The sequence below is a fragment of the Ambystoma mexicanum genome, chromosome 4p (genome assembly GCF_040938575.1).
Source record: "Ambystoma mexicanum isolate Mex_15411 chromosome 4p, UKY_AmexF1_1, whole genome shotgun sequence".
Taxonomy (NCBI): Eukaryota; Metazoa; Chordata; class Amphibia; order Caudata; family Ambystomatidae; genus Ambystoma; species Ambystoma mexicanum.
In genome coordinates this window covers 1,149,580,145-1,149,603,505 of record NC_090927.1, presented here as the reverse complement: position 1 = coordinate 1,149,603,505, position 23,361 = coordinate 1,149,580,145, and the positions used below count along the sequence as shown (strand labels likewise).

At 47.3% G+C, this 23,361-nt stretch overlaps 1 protein-coding gene across 1 annotated transcript in view; it reads left to right on the top strand.

Annotated features, from left to right (window-relative positions):
- Nucleotides 1–23,361, top strand: part of AHI1 (Abelson helper integration site 1) — a 2,019,384-nt gene that overhangs the window by 1,122,372 nt on the left and 873,651 nt on the right. Inside the window, exon 17 of the mRNA XM_069606745.1 lies at nucleotides 22,060–22,200. Coding sequence (XP_069462846.1) covers nucleotides 22,060–22,200 — 141 coding nt within the window. The remainder of the gene's footprint in view (nucleotides 1–22,059; nucleotides 22,201–23,361) is intronic.

The window sequence follows — 23,361 nt, the reverse complement described above, 5'->3', positions numbered from 1 at the left end:
CCTTTACACGTTTCCACCAGTCCCTGTTATTCCTCAAATGATCAGGCGGTTGAGAAGATTCCGGAAAACCATGATCCTAATTGCCCCGGACTGGGCCAGGAGAACGTGGTACCCGGACCTTCTAGATATGTCCATCTGTCCCCCAATCCGTCTTCCACTCAAAGAGAATCTTCTCTCACAGAAGGGAGGTCAGGTTCTCCATCCAGATATCAGAACCCTCAACCTTCACGCTTGGCTTCTGAAAGGGTGAGGTACAAGGAGTGTGACCTCCCTGATGACGTCATGGAGGTCTTGCTTTCGGCCAGAAGGCCAGCAACAAAGTCTTTATACTGCTGCCGTTGGAACAAATTTAGCAGCTGGTGTAGAGAAGGGAATATCGACCCTTTTTCATGTGGTACACCAACAGTGTTATCGTTTCTACTCTACTTGGCAAATTCAGGCCTTCAAGTTGGCACTGTAAAAGGCTATCTCGCAGCGCTTTCAATCTTCAAGCGCACTGCGGAGGAACCATCGTATTTCAAACTACCTCTAGTAATACAATTTCTCAAGGGATTAACTAATGTTTATCCTCCAAGACCATTCGAAGTCCCCTTATGGGACTTAAATTTAGTCTTAAATTTCCTAATGGGTACCCCATTCGAACGACTCCACTCTTGTTCGCTGAGATTCCTCACTCTTAAAACTGTCCTATTGGTAGCACTAACATCTGCTAGGAGGGTGAGCAAATTACAAGCTCTCTCTTGTAAACCCCCCCATACAATTTTCCATAAGGACAAAGTTGTCCTACAGGTGAAGCCTAATTTCCTCCCAAAGGTGGTTTCTGAATTTCATGTCACTCAGAAAATTACCTTACCTTCGTTCTACCCTCCTCCCCATCCGGGGAAAGAGGAAGAAAGGCTACATAGGCTGGACCCAAGGCGAGCTCTGAGCTTTTACAGCAGCAGACTGGCCAGGATTAGGCAAGCAGACCAACTGTTTGTAGGATACTCAGGTCACAAGTTGGGACTACCCATAACAAAACAGACCATTTCCAGGTGGATTATTTTGGCCATTCTAGAATGTTACAAACAGGCAGGGAAAGAGCCACCCCAAAATCTTAGGGCTCATTCAACCAGGGGTATCGCAGCCTCTTCGGCCCTCCAAAGAGGGGTACCGGTCCGAGACATATGTGCGGCTGCCACATGGTCGCCCGCACATACATTCACAAAATTTTACAACCTGGATTCCTCCACTAGTCAAGAGACCAGATTTGGCAAAGCCGTATTACATTCGGTTCATTCCTAAAAGGGATACATGACATTATTACTCCCGCCTCCAATTACATGCCACTGCTATGGGAGTCTATCAAAGTTAAGGAATACGTCGGAGGACACAATCCCTTCGAAGAACAAGTTACTTCTTACCTTGTAACGTTCTTTCGATGGGATGTTCCTCCGACGTATTCCTTATCGCCCCTTCCATCCATCCCCGCAGTAATACTTCCCTATTATTACCGCCGATACGGTGGCTGTCGAGGGACATCGACTCGGCGGACATCGATGCGCAGCGCCCTCTACAGAGAAAAAAATTCCAAGGCCAGCAAGCTGGAGACGAATTATCAAAGATAAGGAATACGTCAGAGGAACATCCCATCGAAAGAACGTTACAAGGTAAGAAGTAACTTGTTCATCTCCAGAAAGTCTGGTAGTTCAAGCAGCTACCTCTACTGGGAATGCTCCATAGCCTACAATTCCCCCTGATAGGGATGATAAAAAGGTTGATGCATGGCCCAAAAAGATTTTTACGTCAGGGAGCATGGCTTTAAAATCCACAAATGTAGCTTGCACCCTTGCAAGATTTACATATACCCTGTGGGACTGCATGTCAGCGGCAGCTCAACACATCCCGCAAGGTGAGGAGCGTGATGGGTTCCTATCTATAGTAAGGGATGGAAAGGAGGCTTCGGGGGAATGCCTTCAATCAGGTTTGGACACAGCTGACAGTATCAGTAGGTCCATGGCGTCTAGCAGGGTACTACGCAGATTTGCGTGGTTAAGAAATCAGGTTTTGCACCGGATGTGCAATCCAGGCTTCTTAATATGCCATTTGACGGCTCAAGGTTGTTTGGCAGCAAGGCGGATGAAAGTTTGGAGAAGCTGCAGACCTCCAAAGCGGCGGCAAAATCATTTAGTGCCGCTATACGACAACCTCAACAACGCTCCTACCCAGGCTCATCTTGCTGGAGGGCTCATCCCTTTTGATTGTATTCCTCATTTGGGAAAGGAACGGGACAAGCCAGTCAGAGAGGACAAAGGAAATTTCCTCGGGGTGAGGAAAAGGTGCTAGATCTGCCCCAGCAGCGGCATCTGTCCCTTCAGCCGCTGCTGCAGCTGCCGCAAAGCCACTCGGAGGTTTTGACCCACAAGACCCCAGTGGGAGGCAGGATTTCACAGCATCTGGAAGAATGGCGGGACATTACTTCAGATGCTTGGGCACTGGAAACAGTATCCCAAGGTTACTGCCTTCCTTTTCAAATGAAACCTCAGAATCACCCACCGGGATACAACTCTGTCAAAAATCCAGATCCGCTCCTGTTGCAGAAAGTTTTAACCCTGCTACAAAAAGGTGCAATAGAACATGTACCTGTAGCGGAGAGGAACAAGGGTTGGTATTCCCCATATTTCCTCATACCAAAGAAGGACGGGGGACTGAGACCCATTTTGGACTTGAGAAGCTTGAACAAGTTCCTCAGGAAGGACAAGTTCAAGATGGTTACACTTTCCCAGATCCTTCAGGCACTCCAACTCCACGATTGGTTGGTATCATTGGACCTTCAGGATGCTTACTTTCATGTGCCAATCCATCTTAAGCACAGAAAGTACCTGAGGTTCGCGATTGGCAATTCTCAGTTTCGAGTTCTACCATTCGGGTTGACCTCTGCCCCGAGAGTTTTCACCAAGTTGATGGCGGTTGTGGCAGCGAGTCTCAGAAGAGGGGGCATTCTCGTCTACCCCTATCTGGACGATTGGATGATCAGGGCACGTTCTCCAGAACAAGCCCAGGAACATCTGTCCAAGACTTGCCACTTCCTTCACAAACTAGGGTTTTCTCTGAATTTAAAAAAGTCAAACATGATACCATCACAGAAATTCCAGTTTATCGGAGCAGTCCTGGATACTTGTTCTGGCAAAGCCTCACCTCCCGAAGAGAGAGCTCACCACATTCTGCAGATGGTAATAAAATTCCAGAATGCCCGTTGTCTACCGGCCTTCGATTTTCTCAGGTTGCTCGGTCTCATGGCATCCTGCATTTTTCTGGTGCCAGAAGCCAGATTGAGGATGAGATTCCTTCAATGGGCCCTCAGGACTCAATGGTCCCAATTTTCAGGGGAAATATCAGATCTATTGCAAGTTCCAACCAGAATACCACAGCATCTGCAATGGTGGGCTTGCAGGGAATATATCCTCAGGGGAGAATCTTTTTGGCAACCATGGCCGGAGATAACAGTAGTAACGGATGCCTCACTCACGGGGAGGGGAGCTCACACCAATGAGTTGACAATCAGCGGTCGTTGGTCTCCATCGGAGTCCAAACTACACATCAACCTATTGGAGCTGAGGGCAATCAGACTAGCGCTGAAGGCCTTCTTGCACTCTGTACGGGGAAAGAATGTCCTGATAATGACGGACAACACAGTGGCCATGTACTACCTCAACAAGAGAGGAGGAGTAGGGTCACTGCCACTGTGCAGAGAAGCAATGCAGCTCTGGTTTTGGGCAATACAAGAAGGGATCTCTCTTTTGGCCTTTCACCTAGCCAGAGAGCAAAACACAGCGGGGGACGCTCTGAGCAGGCAGAGCACAGTCTCCCACGAGTGGGTACTAGCTCAGGAAGTCCTTCAAGAGATCTTTACCCTTTGGGGAACCCCACAAGTGGATCTGTTCCGACCAGTGTGAACAGGAAGTGCGAACTGTACTGCTCAAGGGAATTTCCCCCGAGAGGAGCTCTAGGAGACGCATTTGTGGTAGAATGGGAGTTTCCACTTCTGTATGCGTTTCCTCCAGTCCCTGTCACCCCTTAGGTAATCAGTAGGTTGAGAAGTTCAGGAGAACCATGATCCTAATTGCCCTGGATTGGGCCAGGAGAACATGGTATCCAGACCTTCTGGACATGTCCGTCTGCTCTCCAATACGTCTTCCAAAAAGATCTTCTCTCACAAGAGGAAGGTCACATTCTCCATCCAGAGGTCAAGACTCTCAACCTTCACATATGGCTTCTGAGAGGTTGGAATACAAGGATTGGCATCTTCCAGATGACGTTATGGAGATCTTGCTTTCGGCCAGAAGGCCAGCAACTAAATCTCTGTACCGGTGTCATTGGAACAAGTTCAGTAACTGCTGCAGAGAAATGAATTTGGACCCATTTCAATGTAATATTTCTACAATATTGTCTTTTCTATTACACTTGGCTAATCTGAGGCTTCAGGTTGGTACGATAAAGGGATACTTAGCAGCGCTATCCATTTTTAAGCGCTCATCAGAGGAAGAATCTTAATTTAAAATACCTTTAATAACTCAATAAGGTCTAAATAATGTGTTTCCTCCAATACCCTTTCAAGTTCCTGTGTGTGATTTAAACTTGCTGCTGAAGTTCCTCACATGCATTCCATTTGAACCTTTACATTCTTGTCCATTAAGGCTTCTTACTCTAAAAACAATACTTTTTGTTGCAATGACATCAGCCCACAGGTTAAGTGAATTGCAGGCACTTTCTAGTGGTCCTCCTCACACCATCTTTTATAAAGATAAAGTAGTCCTTTGAGTAAAACCCTCTTTTTTGCCAGAAATTGTCTCAGATTTTCACCTGTCACAAAAAATAATATTGCCTACTTTCTATCCTCCTCCTCAAACAAGTAAGGAAGAGGAACGGCTACATAGATTAGATCATAGAAGAGCTCTTAGCTTCTATATCTCAAGATTTGCAAAACTACGTAGGTGTGACCAACTTTTTGTGGGATACACTAGCCGTAAATTGGGACTAGCTGTAACTAAGCAAACTAGCTGTAACTGGCTATAACTGAATGTTAGAGATTGGCTGGGAAAGATCCTCCAGATGGCCCGAGGGCTCATTCAACCAGGGGCATAGCAACTTCAACAGCACTTCAAAGGGGTGTCCCTGTGCAAGATATTTGTGCAGTAGCCACATGGTCATCCATGCACACTTTTATAAAAACATTATGCTCTAGATTCGACTTCTTCTCAAAGAGGTCTATTTGCTAAATCAGTACTTCATTCTGTACATGACTAAAATTGCTGTACACCCACCTCCAATACAAAACTGCTTTGGGAGTCTATCTAAGATGAGGAATACGTGGGAGGACACAATCCATTCGGAGAACAAGTTACTTCGCAAATGTAACGTTTTTTCAATTGGATGTTCCTCCCACGTATTCCTCATCAACCCTCCCAGCCTACCCCACAGTACAGTTTACATGATTTACACTCTGAATTCTTTTAAGGCTTGGGTCAAAAGAGACACGCTATTAACTACAATCCATTGGCTACAATATACGAAAAAGCAGAACTGAGGCCAACGGGCGCGCTCGAGTCATTTATACAGCGGATGACATCAGCACTCGACGAATGCCGCAGAGGGACATCGACGCCACGGCCTCGAGTGGAGCACCCTCTGGTGGTGAGAGAAAAAATTTCCGAAGTAGCAAAGCGGAAGGTAAGGATATATCTATCTAAGATGAGGAATACGTGGGAGGAACATCCAATCAAAAGAACGTTATAATTGGCAAGTAACTTGTTCTTCTCGGTTCCCTTCTTAGCCCTGTGCTTTGTTGTTGGTTCTGTTTATTAGGTCAGTTGTTCTTACTCTTTATTGTGCTCCCCTCTCTCTCGTGCCCCTCCTCCCTGTGTAACACACTTCCTACTTAGCCCCCCCCCTTTCCTCCCTGTACCCCCTGTGGTGCTCTGTCTTAACCTATCCTCTCTGACTGCTTTTCTATCAACTATCCTATCCTTCTCATGAAGTCTGGCAGGAAGAAACTCAAAAGGGACATCCTTGTCTCCAACCCAGGCCTCCCTATGACTGATTCCTACACCAGTGCTTCCTCCAGACAGACCCTTACCGACATACTCTGTCGTTCCCTCTCCAGGCCTATGAACCCCCATATGCTCTCTGTTCTCTCTCTTTTCCTCTTCTCTCTTTAATGTTGGCACCTGTTGGGAGGCCCTCCTGGCCCCCTTCCACTCCTCTACGACCATCCTTAATGTCTACCTAAATGGCACCGTCTTGGTCCAGGGCCCTCAAGCCAATCTTATTCCCACGCCTTATCAACTTCCTTTCTTCTCCTGCTATTCCTTTGTACCCCTCTGTCTCCTCTGCCGCCTTCTTCCTCAGCCATCTTTCCGGCACCTCCTGCTGCTTCTCTGGCCACCCTATTGCCTCCCTCCTCTGTCACTTTCTTCTTCCTCTCTCTTACGACCTGTCCTTCTCTTCCTTCCTTTTCTGCCCATCCCCGGGCACCTCCAACACTTCCTCAGGTTGTACCTCCAGCCTATAACCCTCCCTGGAAGTCCTTCACATGTGGCAACCTGCTCCACATCGCTACTCTCAACTCTCGTTCAGCTGTCAAACATTCCTCTGACATCTGCCGGCTCTTGGAAGAGCTTGATCTGATTGTACTCAGTCTCACCGAAACTGAGTTCATGGCCAGCTCTGTCATGAGTTTTGACACTCTCCTGCCCGATGGCTACGAGGCCCTCTCCAAACCCAGAACCAACCGTCCTGGTGGGGTGTAGCCTTGATTATCCTGGAGTGGATCCCTGCTTCTATCATTCTAATGCAGGATTACTCCTCCTTTGAATGCCTGGTCTGCAGGCTCTCTATCTCTCCTGACCTCTCTCTCACTGTAGCCACTATCTACAGGTCGCCCTCCTCCTCTGAGTGGGCTGACCTCTCCTCTTCCCTCCTTGCCTCTTCCTCTCAACTTCTCTTCAGAGACCTGAACATCCACCTGGATGCTACCAGCCCTTCTTCGGGACTCTTTAGCAAACTATGCGACTCTCTCTCTCTCTCTCTATTCTTCCCTCTAGCCCGACTCACTCTGCAGAGCACACCCTGGATGTTCTGATCTCCTCAGACCTCTCCCTCTCTAACCCTCTCACCCCTCCTCTCTCTTGGAGTGATCACTTTCTCCTTTTCTCCCACCTCTCTCTCTCTCTCTCTCTACCCCTCAGGCCAAACCGACTCCTGCACTGGCATCTTCCTTCTCGGTCATTCGACCCATGAAGCGTGTGTCAGTTGAGTCTTTCTCCGCTAATTTCGCTCCTCCTCCTGCACCTTTGGCTGACTCGCACCCTGGCACAGCTCTCTCTAACTTTCATCTCTCCATCTCTAACCCTCTTGATGTCCTTGCCCCTGTCATGACGATCCACTTGAAGCCCATATCCAAGTGCAACTCTTGGTACGATTCCGACCTCGCCACCCTTAAATGCAAGTGTAGGGTGGTGGAGAGGAAGTGAAGGGCATCAAGTGCACCCCCAGATAAACTGGCCTGCCGTCTGCTCAAAGGCAGTACAGACTCTCTGTTCTCTCTAAGAAGAGAGCCTACATCCAAGCCCACGTCTCTGTGGAACCTAACAATTCGGCAAAACTTTTCAAAATCTGCAAGGAGCTGGCCAATCCTGCTGCAGTCACTACCTCTTCTGTTCCCTCCCAGACCCGCTGCACAGCCTTGGCTTCTCATTTCACCACTAAAACCCAGGACATCCTGTCCACCCTCTCTTCCTCTACGTCTTCTTCTTCCTCTACCACTTCCGGCTGTCTAATGCCGTCTCTTCTCCTCCTTTCCCCTGTTCTTGCCAGACAATGTTTCTAGACCAGTCTGATCTATGAAAGTCTTGTCAAAGAAGGTTCTCCCCTGCTCATCCAAAACCATCAAGGACTACATTGACACCGTTGCTCCAGCCTTGGTCGTTTTCTGTAATCACTCCTTTGCCACTGGAACCTTCCCATCCCCCTTAAGCACTCACTTGTGCACCTCCTTCTAAAGAAGCCCTCAACTGATCCTTCCTCTCCGGCTACCGAGCGCCCCATCTCCATCACTCCTTTCCTGGGAAAACTCTTGGAAAGGCTGGCCATCTCCCAGCTTAATCTGCATAGTGAATCTGTTAGTTGCCTCCACCGCCACCAGTCTGGCTTCAGAACTGCCAGAAGCATGGAAACTGCTCTACTGAACACCTCTGAAGCCATACTTTCCAATCCTGACTCTGATCTCCCTTATGTCCTCATTCTCCTTGATCTATCCTCCGCTTTTGAAACAGTCAACCGTGCCATCCTGCTGGAACGCCTCTTGGACAACCTGCGTATCACTGATCAGGCCCTGGCATGGTTGACTTCCTTTCTCACTGACCGACCCCCTCAAGTCCAACTGGGATCTTTCAACTCTTCTATCTCACTCTCTACTTGTGCTGTTTCTCAGGGGTCTAAACCTCTATCCCTGGCTCTTCAACGAATCCCTGGCACCTCTTGCCCACTGCATCATTACGTTCTGCTCCAATTTTCAGTGTTATGCTGATGACACCCAGCTCTCTCTCAAGCTCCCCTCTGCCAGCTCTGCTCCCTCTCTCATAACGAACTGTCTGGCCGCAATTCAGGAATGGTCTGCCGCCAGCGATCTCTGCCTTAATGCCAGTAAGAGTGAGATACTCCTCAATGGGACACCTGCTCCCTCCTTTCCTCTCTCTCTGTGGCCGCTCACTCTGGACCCTCTTCCTGTGAGGCTAAGAATCTTGGTGTCATCTTCGACTCCACCCTCTCCTTCTCTCCTCACATTTTTGACGTCTCGAAGAAGTCAAACGGTCAGCTGCACCTCCTCAGAGGTATTCTTCCTTTCCTCACTTTCCCTCAGAAACTTACTGTCTCCGGAGCTCTGGTCTACGCTGGACTACTGCAAAAGCCTCTTCCTAAATCTGCCTGCCTCTGCTCTTGGACCTTTACAACTAATCCAGAACAGGACTGCAAGACTTGTCCTTGGCTTCAATCCCAGGGATTGTATCTCTCCAGCACTGAAATCTCTTCACTGACTCCCGCGGCTACAAGGATCAAGTTCAAGACCCTCTGCATCGCCCACAAGGCTTTTCGGGGCCTGGGACTGCTCTACCTCCAACTTAATCTTCCAAAACATATTCTTTCTCGAGCTCTCCGCTCATCCACCTCCAACTCTTGGAGGGTTAGACGCTTCTTCAAGCAGAGAGTTGGGGGTAAATCTCTCTCCTTGTCTGGGGCCTCCATCTGGAGCAGCCTCCTTGCCTCTCTCAAACTTGAGCAGAAACACCCCTGGTCCCGGAAGCAACTCAAGACCTTCTTTTTCGCTTCAGCTTTCTCTCTTCCTCTCCCCTGCTTATGTACCTGACTGTTCCATGCACTGGCCACCTAGATACCCTCTGAACTCGGGCTCAGGCTCCTGCTTGTCCTGTTGCCATTGCACTGCCTCCGGGCTCCCCAGCACTTAAGGGTCTTTTCCTGCAACTGTGCAGTCGCTTCTCACTGCCTTTATGAGCCACCTGCTGGCTGCACTTATTGATCTACATGCACTTCTTCCCCCTACTCCCCGGCACTTCTCCCCTTTCCTTTTCCCTGCACTTATGCAATCTGAATGACACAAGGCCTAGTAAGATCGTTGTTTTGTCCTACCTTTGTTTCCCCTACTTGTCTTGTTGCGCCTAGAAACACTTGTGTACAGGCGCGTTGTTAATGCCATATCATCATATAATTTGTCACTTTTGGTACTATGGATACAAATCGTGATTCCAGGAGGACATTCGTATGACCTGCCTGCATTGATAGGCTTAGGAGTCACAGGTCTCTTTGTGGACATCTAATGGGTCACCCAAAATCTCATACCCAAAGGACCTAAAGAACTAATCCAGGCCGCCAAGGGGGTGGACGGACAGCCATTGAGTGCTGGTCCTGTAATCAAACAGTTGCAAACATGAGGGTAGGTCAGCATGTAGAAACCTTATACTTCGACTTGATCAGGACAGTGCATTTTCCTGTAATACTAGAAATGCAATGGCTAAAATGGCTCAATCCTTGCATTAACTGGAAGGCTGGGACTCTCTCTCTAGGTTCAGAACACTGAATTGGAGAGTGCCTTGAGACTAGCCCTAATCTGAGACGAGAGATAGTCATCTGAAGGCCACCCGCAGTGGCATTAGTACACTCTGTTCCACAGGATTATGCTGATTTCTCGGATGTATTCACAGAAGCAGCAGAAGCGGAACTACTGCTGTACCTTTTGAGCACATGCATATCTTCTCGGAGCCTGAGAAGGCTCTCATCATCCCTTCCAAGGGCCTCGGGGGAGAGGGGGCCTCTATTGTTCATACCTAAGGACATCAGCGAATTTAGACTACACGGTTTTCAACAAAATCACAATCAAAGATACAAAACCCTGGCTCTTGATCTCTGGCGTCATGGAAGTTGTTTGTGGAGCTACTATCTTCTCCAAATTGAATCCTTGCGAAGCGTACCTCCTTGTTAGGATCAAGGCTGGTGAAAAGGGAAAGACTGCTTCAGGAACACCTTTTGCCCTGTATAAATACAGAGTCATGCCCTTTGGGTTAGCCATTGCCCTAGCAGTCTTCCAACATTTTGCAGACAAGATATTCTCTGAACTACTGTTTGTTTCTGTCATTGTCCAACTAGATGACATTCTTGTCTTCGTGAAGTCCCCTTCCAACCACGTTCGAGAGACCACTTCAATACCAAGCCAGAGAAGTGTCTGTTCAACGTTACCTCAGTTCGGTATTTGGGTTTTATAATCTTAGCCTATGGAATATAAATGGATACACATAAAATGTGGGCTATAACTCAATGGCATAGTTCTATACAACAAGTTTTGATGTGTGACGACACGGCGAACAGAAGGGTCTCAGACTTTGGGTCTTCTTAAAGAAAATAATTTATTAAGCAGGTGTAACTAAAACATGGTTTAAAGAATAAAGCAACATGTTCAAATGTAAGCGATTCCTGGGTATGGCTCTTGTGTGGATCGAGGCACCACGATTCACCACATACCCCCACTGTTTCCTTTTGGCTCCTTCCTTGATTTTTCCTAGGCAGTTTCAATTCTATAGTATGGGATCTTGGCTCATGGTCCTGTAACTTCCATCTTTTTTTGGGTCTTCCTTTCCCAACTTCTATGGTGATTCCCGAAATATGGAAATTGGAGAATACTCTGATAGACTAGATCTCAACTCTTCCCCTCTTGATGTTATCGGGACGCTAGTGTATCTCCGGGACGCTGGTGTATCCCCAGCGGTGAAGATACAGGACATCTTCTGCTAGACCAGGAATTATGGACGCTTCAATTTTCCAATTGTACATTTCTCTGAATTGGGATGATTTTAGAATCATACCTTCCTCTTTTCCCAAGGACACAGGGATCGTTTTGGTGTTTTTCATCCACCAGGATGTTGGTAGGAATTCCAGCTTGATGGCTGAAACTAGGCTTCTCGTGTCCAGCGTTGCCCACAATGTGGTTTGGAAGGGTGCTGCTGGGAAATAATGGGTGTTTCCTCCAGTATAGCAACACTTCCCTCCTTTTTTCTGATGTTTCTTAGGAATCTAAGTGATTTGGGCACGGCAGAAACTACCGCGGCCAAAACGTTTGCATGAGAAAGGTGGGAACTACCAGAAGTTTGCACCTTTCTCATGCGGACACACATACAGACTCACACTCTCACACACACACAACACACCTCCACCGACCCCCTCAGCACACCCCCACCCACATCTCCAACATAAACAAACCCCACTTACCTTCACCTTCACGCTGAGATCCTGCAGCCCCAGTTCCCTTTCACTTCCGTGATCAGGAACTGGTGCCACAGGGTCCTTTCACTTCCGTGATCCAGAACCGGCGCCACAGGGTCCTTTACATTTCTTTTTTTTTTTTTTACGGAAGACTGCGGGGGTGTCCCCCGCAGCTCCCTCTCACTATACCATAAAGTATAGTGAGCGGGGCGATGCGGAGGACACCCCCGCAGCCCCGTTCCTTTTTTTTTTACAATGCTACCACCAAAGGTTCGAACGTTTGGTGTTCGAACCTTTGGTGGTAGCATTTTTAGAACTTTTGGTCATTGCAACCATTTTTTGTCGGTAAAATCGGCCTATACCGTTTCTTAGACCTTTTGTCAGGGCGATTTTTCATACTTTGGGTGTTCACCTTTCCAAGGTCTTGTATGTGGGAAAGGGTAAATTCCTCTGATGTGCTTAGAGCTGCCAGGAACGTCTTGACAGGTATATCAGGGGGCTCCTTTTCCTATGGGTTTGTTTGGATGATCTTTTTAGTGGCTTTACTGTTGGTTTCAAACTCTCTTGGTAAGGTCTCTTCTTGTGAGAAATAGTTTTCAGGGCAAACATGGGTATACGTCCTGCCTTTCCACAGGAGAGACACAAGTCTGGTGTTCCCACTTGTTGGGGTCCTCCTTTACCAAATTCTACATAATCCAGATATTCCATTGGTATGGTTGGGACTTGTACAATATGACACTGTACCACCTCCCATTCTGTGGCTTTCGTAGATTCCCTAGATGCTTCTCCTCCAAGGTGGTCTGAATTATGGGTCTCGTTTAACAGGGAAGGTGGTTTGATGCAAGAACTTATCTCTGGGTGGAAAAGGGGTGCAAGGTGGCCCCTTGGATTGCTTTGCTGGTTATCCTCTGTGGTTCCAGTTCCATTTGGGTGGTACACAGGAGAGGAGTCAATGTTGAAGTATCATAGTTGAGATAACCAAGGACTTCCCCTCTCTGAATCCTTACTGGTTGAAAAGAAAAATTTGGAGCCAGTAGGGACAGGTTGGTGTGGTAGTGGGCGTTGAGTCCCAACACTATCCTAATCCCTTTTCTCTTCCTGTGACAGTTTGGAGGAGTAAGGAACTCACAGTGGTTGGGTGGTATAGTCACTTCAAGGTCAGTGGAGATCAGAAGCGGGTCTCTGCCAGGGACCCAAAATTCTTGTGTACTACGCAGTGTGTAACTGTTTCCATTTACATTGGTTCTACATGGAAGGGAAGGCGCCTGGATGCTTTGGTTGGAAACTGAGCCCTAGATGGGTTTGATGACTTGGTGGTGGCCTTACTTCCAAGGGGACTTTGGATGGCACAGTCTTAATGGGTTCCCTAATGTAAGCAAACCTTTTGTGGCAGGGTCTCTTTCGGCCCTAGCAAATCCCAATTCTAACACCATGTGTGACAACATGGCAAACAAAAGGGTCTCAGACTTTGGTTCTTCTTAAAAAATACTTTATTAAGCAGATGTAACCAAAACTTAAAAGAATAAAGCAAAATGTTCAAACATTAAGTCCTTCACAAAGTCCATCCCTGTGTGAATAATGCAAGCTGAAATTGTACTTCACTTATGAAGTAAAAAGGTGTTCCAAAGTACAAAAACCCCTAAAGGAAACTCGCCTGCCACAACTAATCCTTTAACTTAAAATAAATGTTTTCTGAATGAAAAGTTCCTTGAAAGTGTCAGAATGGCTATCAAATGGTGCAATGAAGAATATAAACTAAAGTCCTTCCCTTGGGTGAAAAGTATTGAGGGTAGAAAACTTAGAGTCCTTCTCTAAATAACAAAAGTCCAACAATTCAAAAGAGATTATCTCTTATGGTATCCACAGATGGAGAAACATCGGTGCCACTTATGCAAAGCAATCAAACTGGGGCCTGTAGTTGCCTTCTAGGTGCAAGATCCTTTAGGCGAGGGATCAGCTGGATCATGTGCGTTGTTTCTCCATCTCTGTTTTATGGATGATTTGTTTCGCTTTCTCTCTCTCAGCGGGTCTCCCCTTTCCTTCAGGAGTCTATCTGCATGTAACGCTCACCTGGTATCCACGGGGACGACCTCAAACCCTTCCCTGGAGTCTACTCGACTGGAGACTGGGCTTTGTTTTCTTGGAAAGTGTGGTCTCCGTCCTGCTTTCAGCGCAGGGGCGCGTTAATTGATGCGGCCTCGTTGCTGCCTAGTTAGTTCACTGGCAAGAGTCCGACAGGTAAGTATAATGAGTCTTTTGAAAAGTTCTCTAACTCGTTCCTTTCCTTCCTTAGATGTTGGCCGGCGTCCGGGGATGGCGATGTGCTGCTGAGATGAGTAGCGCTGAAAGTGAGTGAGAGCGCGATGCGACTCTTTCGAATTTGTATTGAACTGAGTTCTTTTTGTGTGCCTTTTAGGTGCCACAACGTTTTCAGCGTGGATGCCGGTTATGAAGAAGAAATGCGGTGAGTAAGCATGGTATGCGGCGCCTCTAGATGTTTCCACGCTAACCTGGAGTGTCTTTTCCCTCTTGCAGATGGATGAGAAGTTCCGGATACAGAGTTACCCCAGAGTGGCTGGGATTCAGGTAAGCGTTTGAAGCTCGTACAGTATTTAAAAATGAGCAAAGATTTGCTGAATGCTTACTAATGCCTTTTATCTGTTCTTTTCCCTTTTCCTTAGGAAGCGGCGTGCCGGGATTGGAATGACACCGCCGATGATGCCCACAGAACAGAAGAAGCGATGAATGATGGGCAGAAGCGCCGCAAGGTAAGGCTGTTCCTAATGGTATTCTTGTTCTTGCAGGAGCTGAGCGCAGAAGAAAGATGCAGGCCTACTGGAGACCGATCCGAACACGGTGAGTGTCACGCTGCAGGTGCAGAAAACACAAAGCATGTTTCTCAGCCTGGGCGTGGCTTAAATAGTCTTTGGGTATCCCAGGTGTCTCTGGGCTAAATCACACCCAAAAGACTAGACTGCACATGCAGTTCTGGAAACCGAAATATGTGGGGGCATCCACCTTGTCCCCATCAATGCACTACAAGTCCAATCCCCAATGTTATCCTATGGGAGTGAGTGAGTCTGGTGCCACAAGCGCCAAGTCTGACTCCAAGTGGGTCTTTGGAGGGATGGAGAGGCCCTCGAGGGCCATGTAGGTGATTGTGGCCTGACTCCAGCCTGACATCTTGGAGGGCTGGGGACATGAGGGGCAGGAATCATGACACTGCATTACATTCCTTCTCTCTTGTTTGCCCCTAACAATCAGGGGACCTGGATTGCTGCCATTTCTCCTCTTCAAGGGGATCTTTGCTTTTACACCCCCTTCCTCTCAGGGTCCTGCTTCTGTCCTGGCAGAAGGCTTCTCGGGGGGGGGGTCAGTTCTTTCACCTTTCTGGCTGCAGGGGTACTCTTCTTCATCCCCCTGGTTTAGTCAGTTTCCTCAGCCTCTTCTCTGGTTTCTTAAGCAAGTCAGCGCTTCTACCCTTTTGCTTTAGGTGGGCTGCAGGAATACTCTCCTTCTTCCTCTTAGGTCAGTTAGTATCCTTAACCTCTTCATATGCTTCTCAGATAGGTTAGCGCTTCCACCCTTTTGGATTAGGTGGGCTATAGGGGTACTTCCAGTGCTCCAGGGTAGTCCAGGCAACTCCTCCTTCAGTATACAGCTCCTCCCTGACTGAGACAAGTTTAGAATGAGCTGGCTCTGCTTTAATAGCCAGACGCCTCCTCATCCTGTTGGCTGTTGATTAGTGGAAAGCCCTTTTTACAGGATTGACTGGCAGGGTGTTTCCACTCTGGCACTCCTGTGTTTATGCTCTTTTTCAATTGGCCAGTTGGGCTTCTATTACTTCAATTGTAGATTCACTTAATTTCGTTTTGTATTTTTGTTTTATTCTGGGCTCCTTTTAAATGTTGTGTTCGATCCATGGGGGTCAGGTTTGTATTTTATTAATTTAAGTACCTCTTACATTTCCCCAGGTTTTTCTATGGTGATTTTAACCCGGGTCCTCCCATAGACTCTATGGAGTTCCAAACATATGTGACTTTTTCTGGCGCTGTCGAAGGAAAAGACTAGGGCCTTTCCTATGAGGTCCTGCAGTGTGTCTCTGTCGTCTTTTCTCATTGACTTCCATCCCTCAGAGCAGAGAATGCCGCCATCCCGGCTCACGCTGTTCCAGCATGGGCACGCCAAGGGCTGAGTGTCCAGCTGTTCCTCCACATGTCATGTGCTGCACCACTGCTGCCGCCATCCGCGCTCTAGCGCGTAGCATCACTACCACCGCCAGGCAGTTCTGGGTAAGGCTCTTGTGTGGATCGCAGTGCCTCGATTCACCACAAAGTTTAGTTTAGTTTATTGTTTGCTTGTTAGGCACTTATACAGTAATTGTTTCAAAGCGCCCACAGGGAAACAGGGAGAGACATGGGAATTGCAATACAATTAAATAAACGTACAATGAGGGAAAAGGGCGACCAAACCTACTATGCCGTGTGAGTATTCAGAACGTGCAAGTGCAGCAAAGGGAGAGGGCAATGGGCTAAGTGCTGGGGTGTTCGTGCTCAAGGGTAAGCCACAGATAAAGTGCAAGGTATGGTAAGTGCTATGCGGCTAGCCACGTTGGGTCGAGAAGTGCAAGTGTCCGGTGCAGAGGGTGTGCTGAGGCAAATACTATAGGTAGATAGAAGCTGGGTCAGGGGCCCACAGGATGCATAAGGGTCAGAGACACCAATCACAGCGACTGAGAGATTAGCAGAGGAGGGAAGAAGGGAAGGAGGAAAATAAGAGGAAAGTCTTGAGTTGCTTTCAGAACTTAAGAAGGTCCTGCTCAAGATGCAGAGGGAGGGGGAGGCTGTTCTATAGGAGGGATCCAGCTGAGGAAAGCAAACGACCTCCTGCTCTCTGTTTAGTAAAACGCTTTACACACACAGAGAGGGTGCCAGAGGAACGAAGAGGGGCTAGAAGGAGAGTATTTTGAAAGAGAGAGTAGTTGCAGATAGAGTGGTTCCCGGCCCCAGAGAGCCTTGTGGATGATGCAGAGGGATTTGAATTTGATCTGTGCAGCAACCGGGAGCCAGTGGAGATTTTGTAGGGCAGGAGAGATATGATCCTTGGGCTTAATGCTTATAAGTCTTGCTGCTCTACTTTGAATTAACTGAAGGGGTTGCGGAGTGGAGGAAGGTAGATTCAGGAGGAGGCTATTGTAATAGTCAAGCCTAGAAAGAACCAGTGTTCGGGTAACATTGAGCTTCTGGGGGAAAGTGAGGAAAAGGAGAATTGCTTTGAGAAGGAAGAGTTGAAAGTGGGACTTCTTGGCAACGTCCTGTGTGTGAGGGAGGAAGGAGAGAGAGAGGAATTGAAGATGACTTCAGATGAAGGAGCAGGGAGAGAGCCCATAGAGGGATGCCAGAGAGAAGGGAAGAAGGAAGGAGCAGGGGTCCCAATCGTAGGATCTTAGTTTTGCTGGCATTGAGGCAGAGATCTTTGGATGTGCATCAGGCCTGGCAGGCAGATAAGCAGTCAGGGATGAAGGAAGGTGTGAGTGAGTCAGCAGGAAGTCTGAAAATGAGTTGTCGTCTGCATAACACTGGAAGTTTGGGGAGATGTAGGAGATGAGTGCCAGCTGAGCAATATAGATGTTAAGGGGAGAGGATAGATCCTTGGGGGACACCACAGGTGGAGAAGGAAGTAGAAGAGGATAAGGTGCCCAAGATGACTTGGGAAGAGTGGTCAGTTAGAAAGGAGGTCAGCCATTCCAGTGCCCGTTCCCAGATGCCAAGGATATCGTGGAGCCTGTGTATGAGGATGGAATGGTTGACAGTGTCAAATGTAGATGAGAGATCAAATAGGATGAGGACAGCAGGGGAGTTGGAGTCCAGGGATGCAACCAGTTCTTCACGGGTGTTCAGAAGAGCAGTTTCCGTGCCTCCTAGATGCTCGTAATCCAGATTGATAATCGTGAAGACCACCAAGTTCAGTGTGCGAGTTAAGTTGGGGCAAGGCCAGCTTCTCCATCAGTTTCCCCAAGAAGGGGGTGGTTGAAATAGGGCGGTAGTTGGAGGGACAGGTAGGGTCAGCTCTAGGTTTTTTTAGGATTGGGCACACAAGGAAGTGCTTGAGGGAGGAGGGGAAAGAACCAGCGGCGAATGAGTTGTTGCAGAAATCAGCAAGTGTGGGGCAAGAGAGCCAGTATTGTCCTTGATGATTCTGGACGAGTAGGGGTGTGAGAAACCTGAGGGTATTCTTCCCTGTAAAATAATGAGAATTTCTTATTCAGGTGGCCAGGACACAGCCATCGCTGTTGGATCCAGATCCTGGAGTTGGACCAGTGGGGCAGGATAACCTGGGTAGGGGAACCAGAGGTTGTGCTTGGGAGAATGCCCCAGGTGAGATGTGGTATGTTACAGACGAAGAAGACGTGGAGGGTGAGGTCCCGGAGATCTTTGTGGGATGTACTACATCTGGCCCCCTTTCTCCCATAAAGTCTCCCGTATCAGAATCTACCAACCACCCCCTCCATCTGGTAAATTCTGTAGGAGCATGAACCCTATTAAATTGGAAAATCACATCTCCCAGAAACTCTGCTTTCCAACTTCCTACCTGAAAACTCTCAACCATTCTTCTCCAAATCCTTTTGATTATTCTTTTACGAACACTCCATTTGCCCTGACAACACACTACCCATCCCAGAATCCCCCTGTGTTCATTTCACGTACCTCACAAACCCCAACATCTCTTCCTCTAAATACCAATTTCTAAACTCCCAGTCAAATGTAACTTACCCTTCCGAGATACCCACAAGCCCTAATACAAAGGTCTTTTTTCCATCTAACTCCTATTTCCCTTCTGCCCCGGTAAGACATCTGGAAATTCTACCTCTCCCCTTTTCCGACACAAACATTCATTCACACCACAATAGACAACGGACTAATCCCAGAACCGTTTACTTGACACATCCCAACCCCAGTGTCAGGCAAAGTCAGGCAATTAACCTGAATCACACACATTTCTGACGGCCCTTTCCTTTCCCCATAGGGATAAAAGGTGGACCCAAAGAGCACAGTACGAGCAAGGCTAGCACGGCAGACAGCACTACGAGACGGCTACCATGCGGCAGTTCAAGAGAAGGAGAAATGCGGCAGGAATCACGAGCAGAGACGGTCCTTCCCTTTTTTGTCCCAGACCCGCAGAGCCTTCCAGGAAGAGACCGCGAACAATAGCACAAGTGTCCTACAGCAGATGTCAACGGTACACGGGGCAAGCCTATGCTGATAAGCAGGAGCGAGGGAAGCTCCCGTGCCCATGGTACCGGCCTTTACTCAGAGCAGCCAATAGCCAAGCGGTTCATCACAGCCGATGAGTGGAGGGCAGAATTGATGAGAACCGGGCTGTGTTGAGTAGAAATCGCAAAGTGGCATGTTTTTGAATTAAAGCTGATGAACTTTGAATGAACTGTGGAAAATGTGAAGGAGAGACCAGTGGCACAGGGAAACCGGCACCACGTGGGTGCTAACTCAGGAGACTCTGGTTGAGCCCCATATGAGAGAAACTACAGATACCAGAAAGCCGTACGAGGGCCGGCAAAATAGGTCAAAGTGGTCATACAGAGGGTCAAGCTAATTCCCCCTGTACAATCGAAAGACATTGATCTACGGGCAATGTCAAAGCAAGGGAATTGAATCCCGCAAAAGTCAAGAGGGGTCCGAGCCCGACCGAGCGAGATCCAGCGGAGAAGCCATCACCCGAGAAGATAAAAAGGCAAGAGGGATGTTGGGATGGAAATGAGCCTATCTCACCCGCTAGGCACTTTCAGATAAGGCAAACACCCTATGAGGTGTGGTGTAGTGTATAAGGGGGGGGAGTAATCCGCACTGTAGCACACCATGCAGAGGCACTGTAGTGCCTACAATGAATGCACAGCACTAGAAAACACAGAGCACACTACTTCATTGTGTATTAGGCCCAAAACAGTAGGAGCTTGTATGATTACGCTGTTCACCAACCCAGCTCACTAGGCCCAATCTCATTAAAACAGAATGGCTCTGCAGAGCCCCGTTCCCACAGATGTTCACTTCCCCCTCATACCTCCAGTGTTTGTGAATATTTAGTATCTACCAAAGGAATGTTCCTGCAAGAGCGTGAGACAGCAACAGGCTCCACACTGCTCCCATTCTTTTCCACTAAACTGCCAGTAAGCCTCTAACCCCCATCCAGTCCGGAGCCAGCCCCACACCGCTGACCCTTCCATCACACCTTTGCCTTCCCCGATAAGCAGATGACACCCCTGTTCCAACACAAATCAAGTGTCCACAGAAGATCTAAGCATGCGTGGCTGTATTTCCTCAAGCATGAACACACATCTCTTGTAACACGAGGTACAGATAGGGATAAATTAAAGATCAAAACCCTGGGTGGAGACCTTGAGTGCGGGAACTGCGGTATCAACAAAGTCCTGAATGTGTGGGTCAGCGTAATTGTATTTTATCCTCCCTTCACCCTGGCACCATTTCCTGTGCCACCCAGGTGCCTGCCACAATTATATAGTAACCAGGCTTAGCATGTTTAGTTTAGAAAGAAACAATGTACTATATGTGTGCCCTGACCTTCACTGCGAGGATGAGCCCAGCTGACCCACGTGGATCCTGATCGACGGGAAAGGACCAACCAATTACAGCCTGGCATCCCCTTTAGAGCAGGCCCATGTGTAGGGTGCCTCCAATCAATGGCACCAATTAGTACTGTATGTAATGACATTTTTCAGGCTTTTAAGCCCTTGTTTGTAGCAGGACGAGTCAGAGCGCTCTCGAGCAGCAGAGTCCTTTGCTGATATTTGTATTCTGTACTATTAAACCTTGTTATCTTTGCAACGCTATCTCCGGGCCTTTTTCCCTAGTGGTTTGTCTTTATTCTGGCGGGTGTGTAAAAAGGGACCTGCCTTCAGGGGTCCGAACAATGACCGAGGGAGATCCAGGGGTGAAGCCGTCACCCGAAAAGGTAAAAAAGCAAGAGGGGTCTGTGCCTGATCGAGGGAGATCCAGGGCTGAAGCTGTCACCCAAAGTTGATTGATATGATATATTTTGAGATGCGAAATGTGAAGGGTCAGCGCCCAGACGAATGGGACCCAGGGGTGAAGTCATTACCCTACATTAAACTGTGATAAGTGATTGAGGAGGGTCAACACCCACAAAATGGGGCGGGGAGCAGGTGCGAACTCCTCATCCAGTGAACTTTGGGAATAAACTTTTCATTTGTTAAAAGAACTTTTGGTTTTGTTGTTTGAACCTATCGGGCCCGAAGGCAAGAGCCTTTCTAAGGAAATGAGACTTGGCCAGCGACGGTCCTAAAAAGAGCCATTGGAACTGTCGTCTCGTGCTGGAGAGGCCCAAGACCGTACTGTGCTCCAAGATCCCATCTTACCCAGTGTCCAAAACGCGGGGAAGGGAGACCCAAGCTAGCGGATCCTGACATAGTATTTGAGAACAATTCTTCTTTTTCTTTTCTTTTCTTTTTCTTGAACTATCCCACACCCCTTTTTGTATTAGTTGTGAGGTTTGGCAATAGCTTTCATAGTATAGGCATTTTGATTTGACACAACACCACTAGGACTGCTTTATTTTTCATTAGATGCTTGATGCTTGTTCCCATCTTAGATTTAGGTTTAGATTAGGCGTTTTTCTAAATGGCATACATAATTGATTGTTCAAGGAGAATCTCTGATAAAATAAAGTTTAATATTGAGTTGGTTGTTGACATATTTAGGATACTGTGCCCTCAAAATCTGGCCCAATCTCTTAACTACTGTTTGGGAATATTTCTAAAGATGAGGCATTTATGAGAAGAATGTATTCATTTTAAGAACTAGTTGATTACCTTCCATAATGTTCCTTCTGGTGGATTTGGTATTTTTCTCACAGATTCCTCATTGTCCGGCTCTCCCTCCCATCTAGGGTTAGAGTACTCCTAACTTGTTTATTTGTGATGTCTAGCAATTCTATATTTCCTTGGGTTGTGTGGTGCAGATGAAAATGCATGGAACTACGAAAGGGTGCTGAAAGAGCACAGCGTCTATGTACCTGTGATGTTTCTTTTAGTGAAGTTGACACAGTGCAGAGTCTCTCTAGTGTCAATGGAAGCTTTTAAAAGCTTCCAAGTTCAATCTGCTCCTGGAGCCGTTTCTTAAGATGAGAATTTTGTGAGAGATATATTGTATTAATCAAAGAGTATTATTAAAGTGTAGTAACTTGTTAATTCTTTTTCAGGGGACCAGGTAGCAAAGTATTCAGACCTTTGCTATACATCAACGCTTCGAGATGTTGACTTTCACCCTCATGAACACATGGTAGCATTTTGTGCTTTTGGACAAAGTCAGCCAATACTTGTGTACATTTATGATCATAAAGGTGAGTATTATTGATGCTGCAGAATCTTTCTGGGAACCATGGGACGGCTGTAACTGGTTGTAATGAAAATCATGCACACTGCTTTAACAAAATGTACAGCAGCCACCAAGTTGTGTTAAAAAAAGTAAAATAGTAACTTGCCTAACTTGGTTTGTGACACTCTTTATTAGTGTCAATGCATGTTAAGTTAAATCCCTGTGTGTGGAGGGCATGCTTTACATGTCTTTTCCACTTATATATCCAGTGTGTAGGTTATGGATCTTCTATCTGTTTATATGCACTTGGGGAATCAGGTGTTGCTGGTACAAGTTAATTGTCCCCTTCCAGGAACCGAGCAATCCGCTTAGACAACAGCAGAATTACTTGATTTACAGCACAGAAACAATCAAATGTACATTTTAAAAAATAATGCAAAACTGAAGTGGAACAATTCAAGATCAGAATTAGTTTAGTAGATAATTTGTAATAATAATCTTCATAATGCCATGCATTAAATGAGTACATGTTTTCTTCTCTTTAGACGGTTAAAATGTGTGCAATCTAGAATGTAACCACAGTAGAAGTCTGCATTCGAATGGATTGTGCCCTCCCACGTATTCCTTATCTTTGATATTTTCAATATCCAGCTCGAAGTCGATGTCACTGCAGGTATATGTAGCACGTGCAGCGCCCGTTAGCCTCAGTTCTGTTTTTCCGCGATTCTCAGCTTTGGATGCGTAATGCCTAGTTCCTGACAGGAATACTTTCGAAATCTTCTTTGAAAATTCATCATATCACTTCGAGTTTCGACGCGATATGGCTACGTCATCAGCATTGTCCACTCCTCGATCCGGCTTGAAGAAGTGCCGTGACTGCGGTGCAAACATGTCCGTGACGGACCCGCACAGGATCTACCGGTGGTGTTTAGGATCAAATCATCCATGTTCGGAGTGCGAGGACTGCCTGTCGATGACGTCCAAAGCCTTGAGAAGGCGTAGAGGGAAGTTGGCAACAGGTAAGCCTAAAAAATCGCCCTCTACTCCATCTAAACGAAAGACATCAGACGAGTCAAGACAAATCAAGAAAAACTTCTCCTCGTCGAAAGAGGTCTCAACGTTCCTGTTCGAGAAGTGGTTCGCACCACTCCTCGACTTCGAGGCATGGAAAAAAGAGGTGCCATAG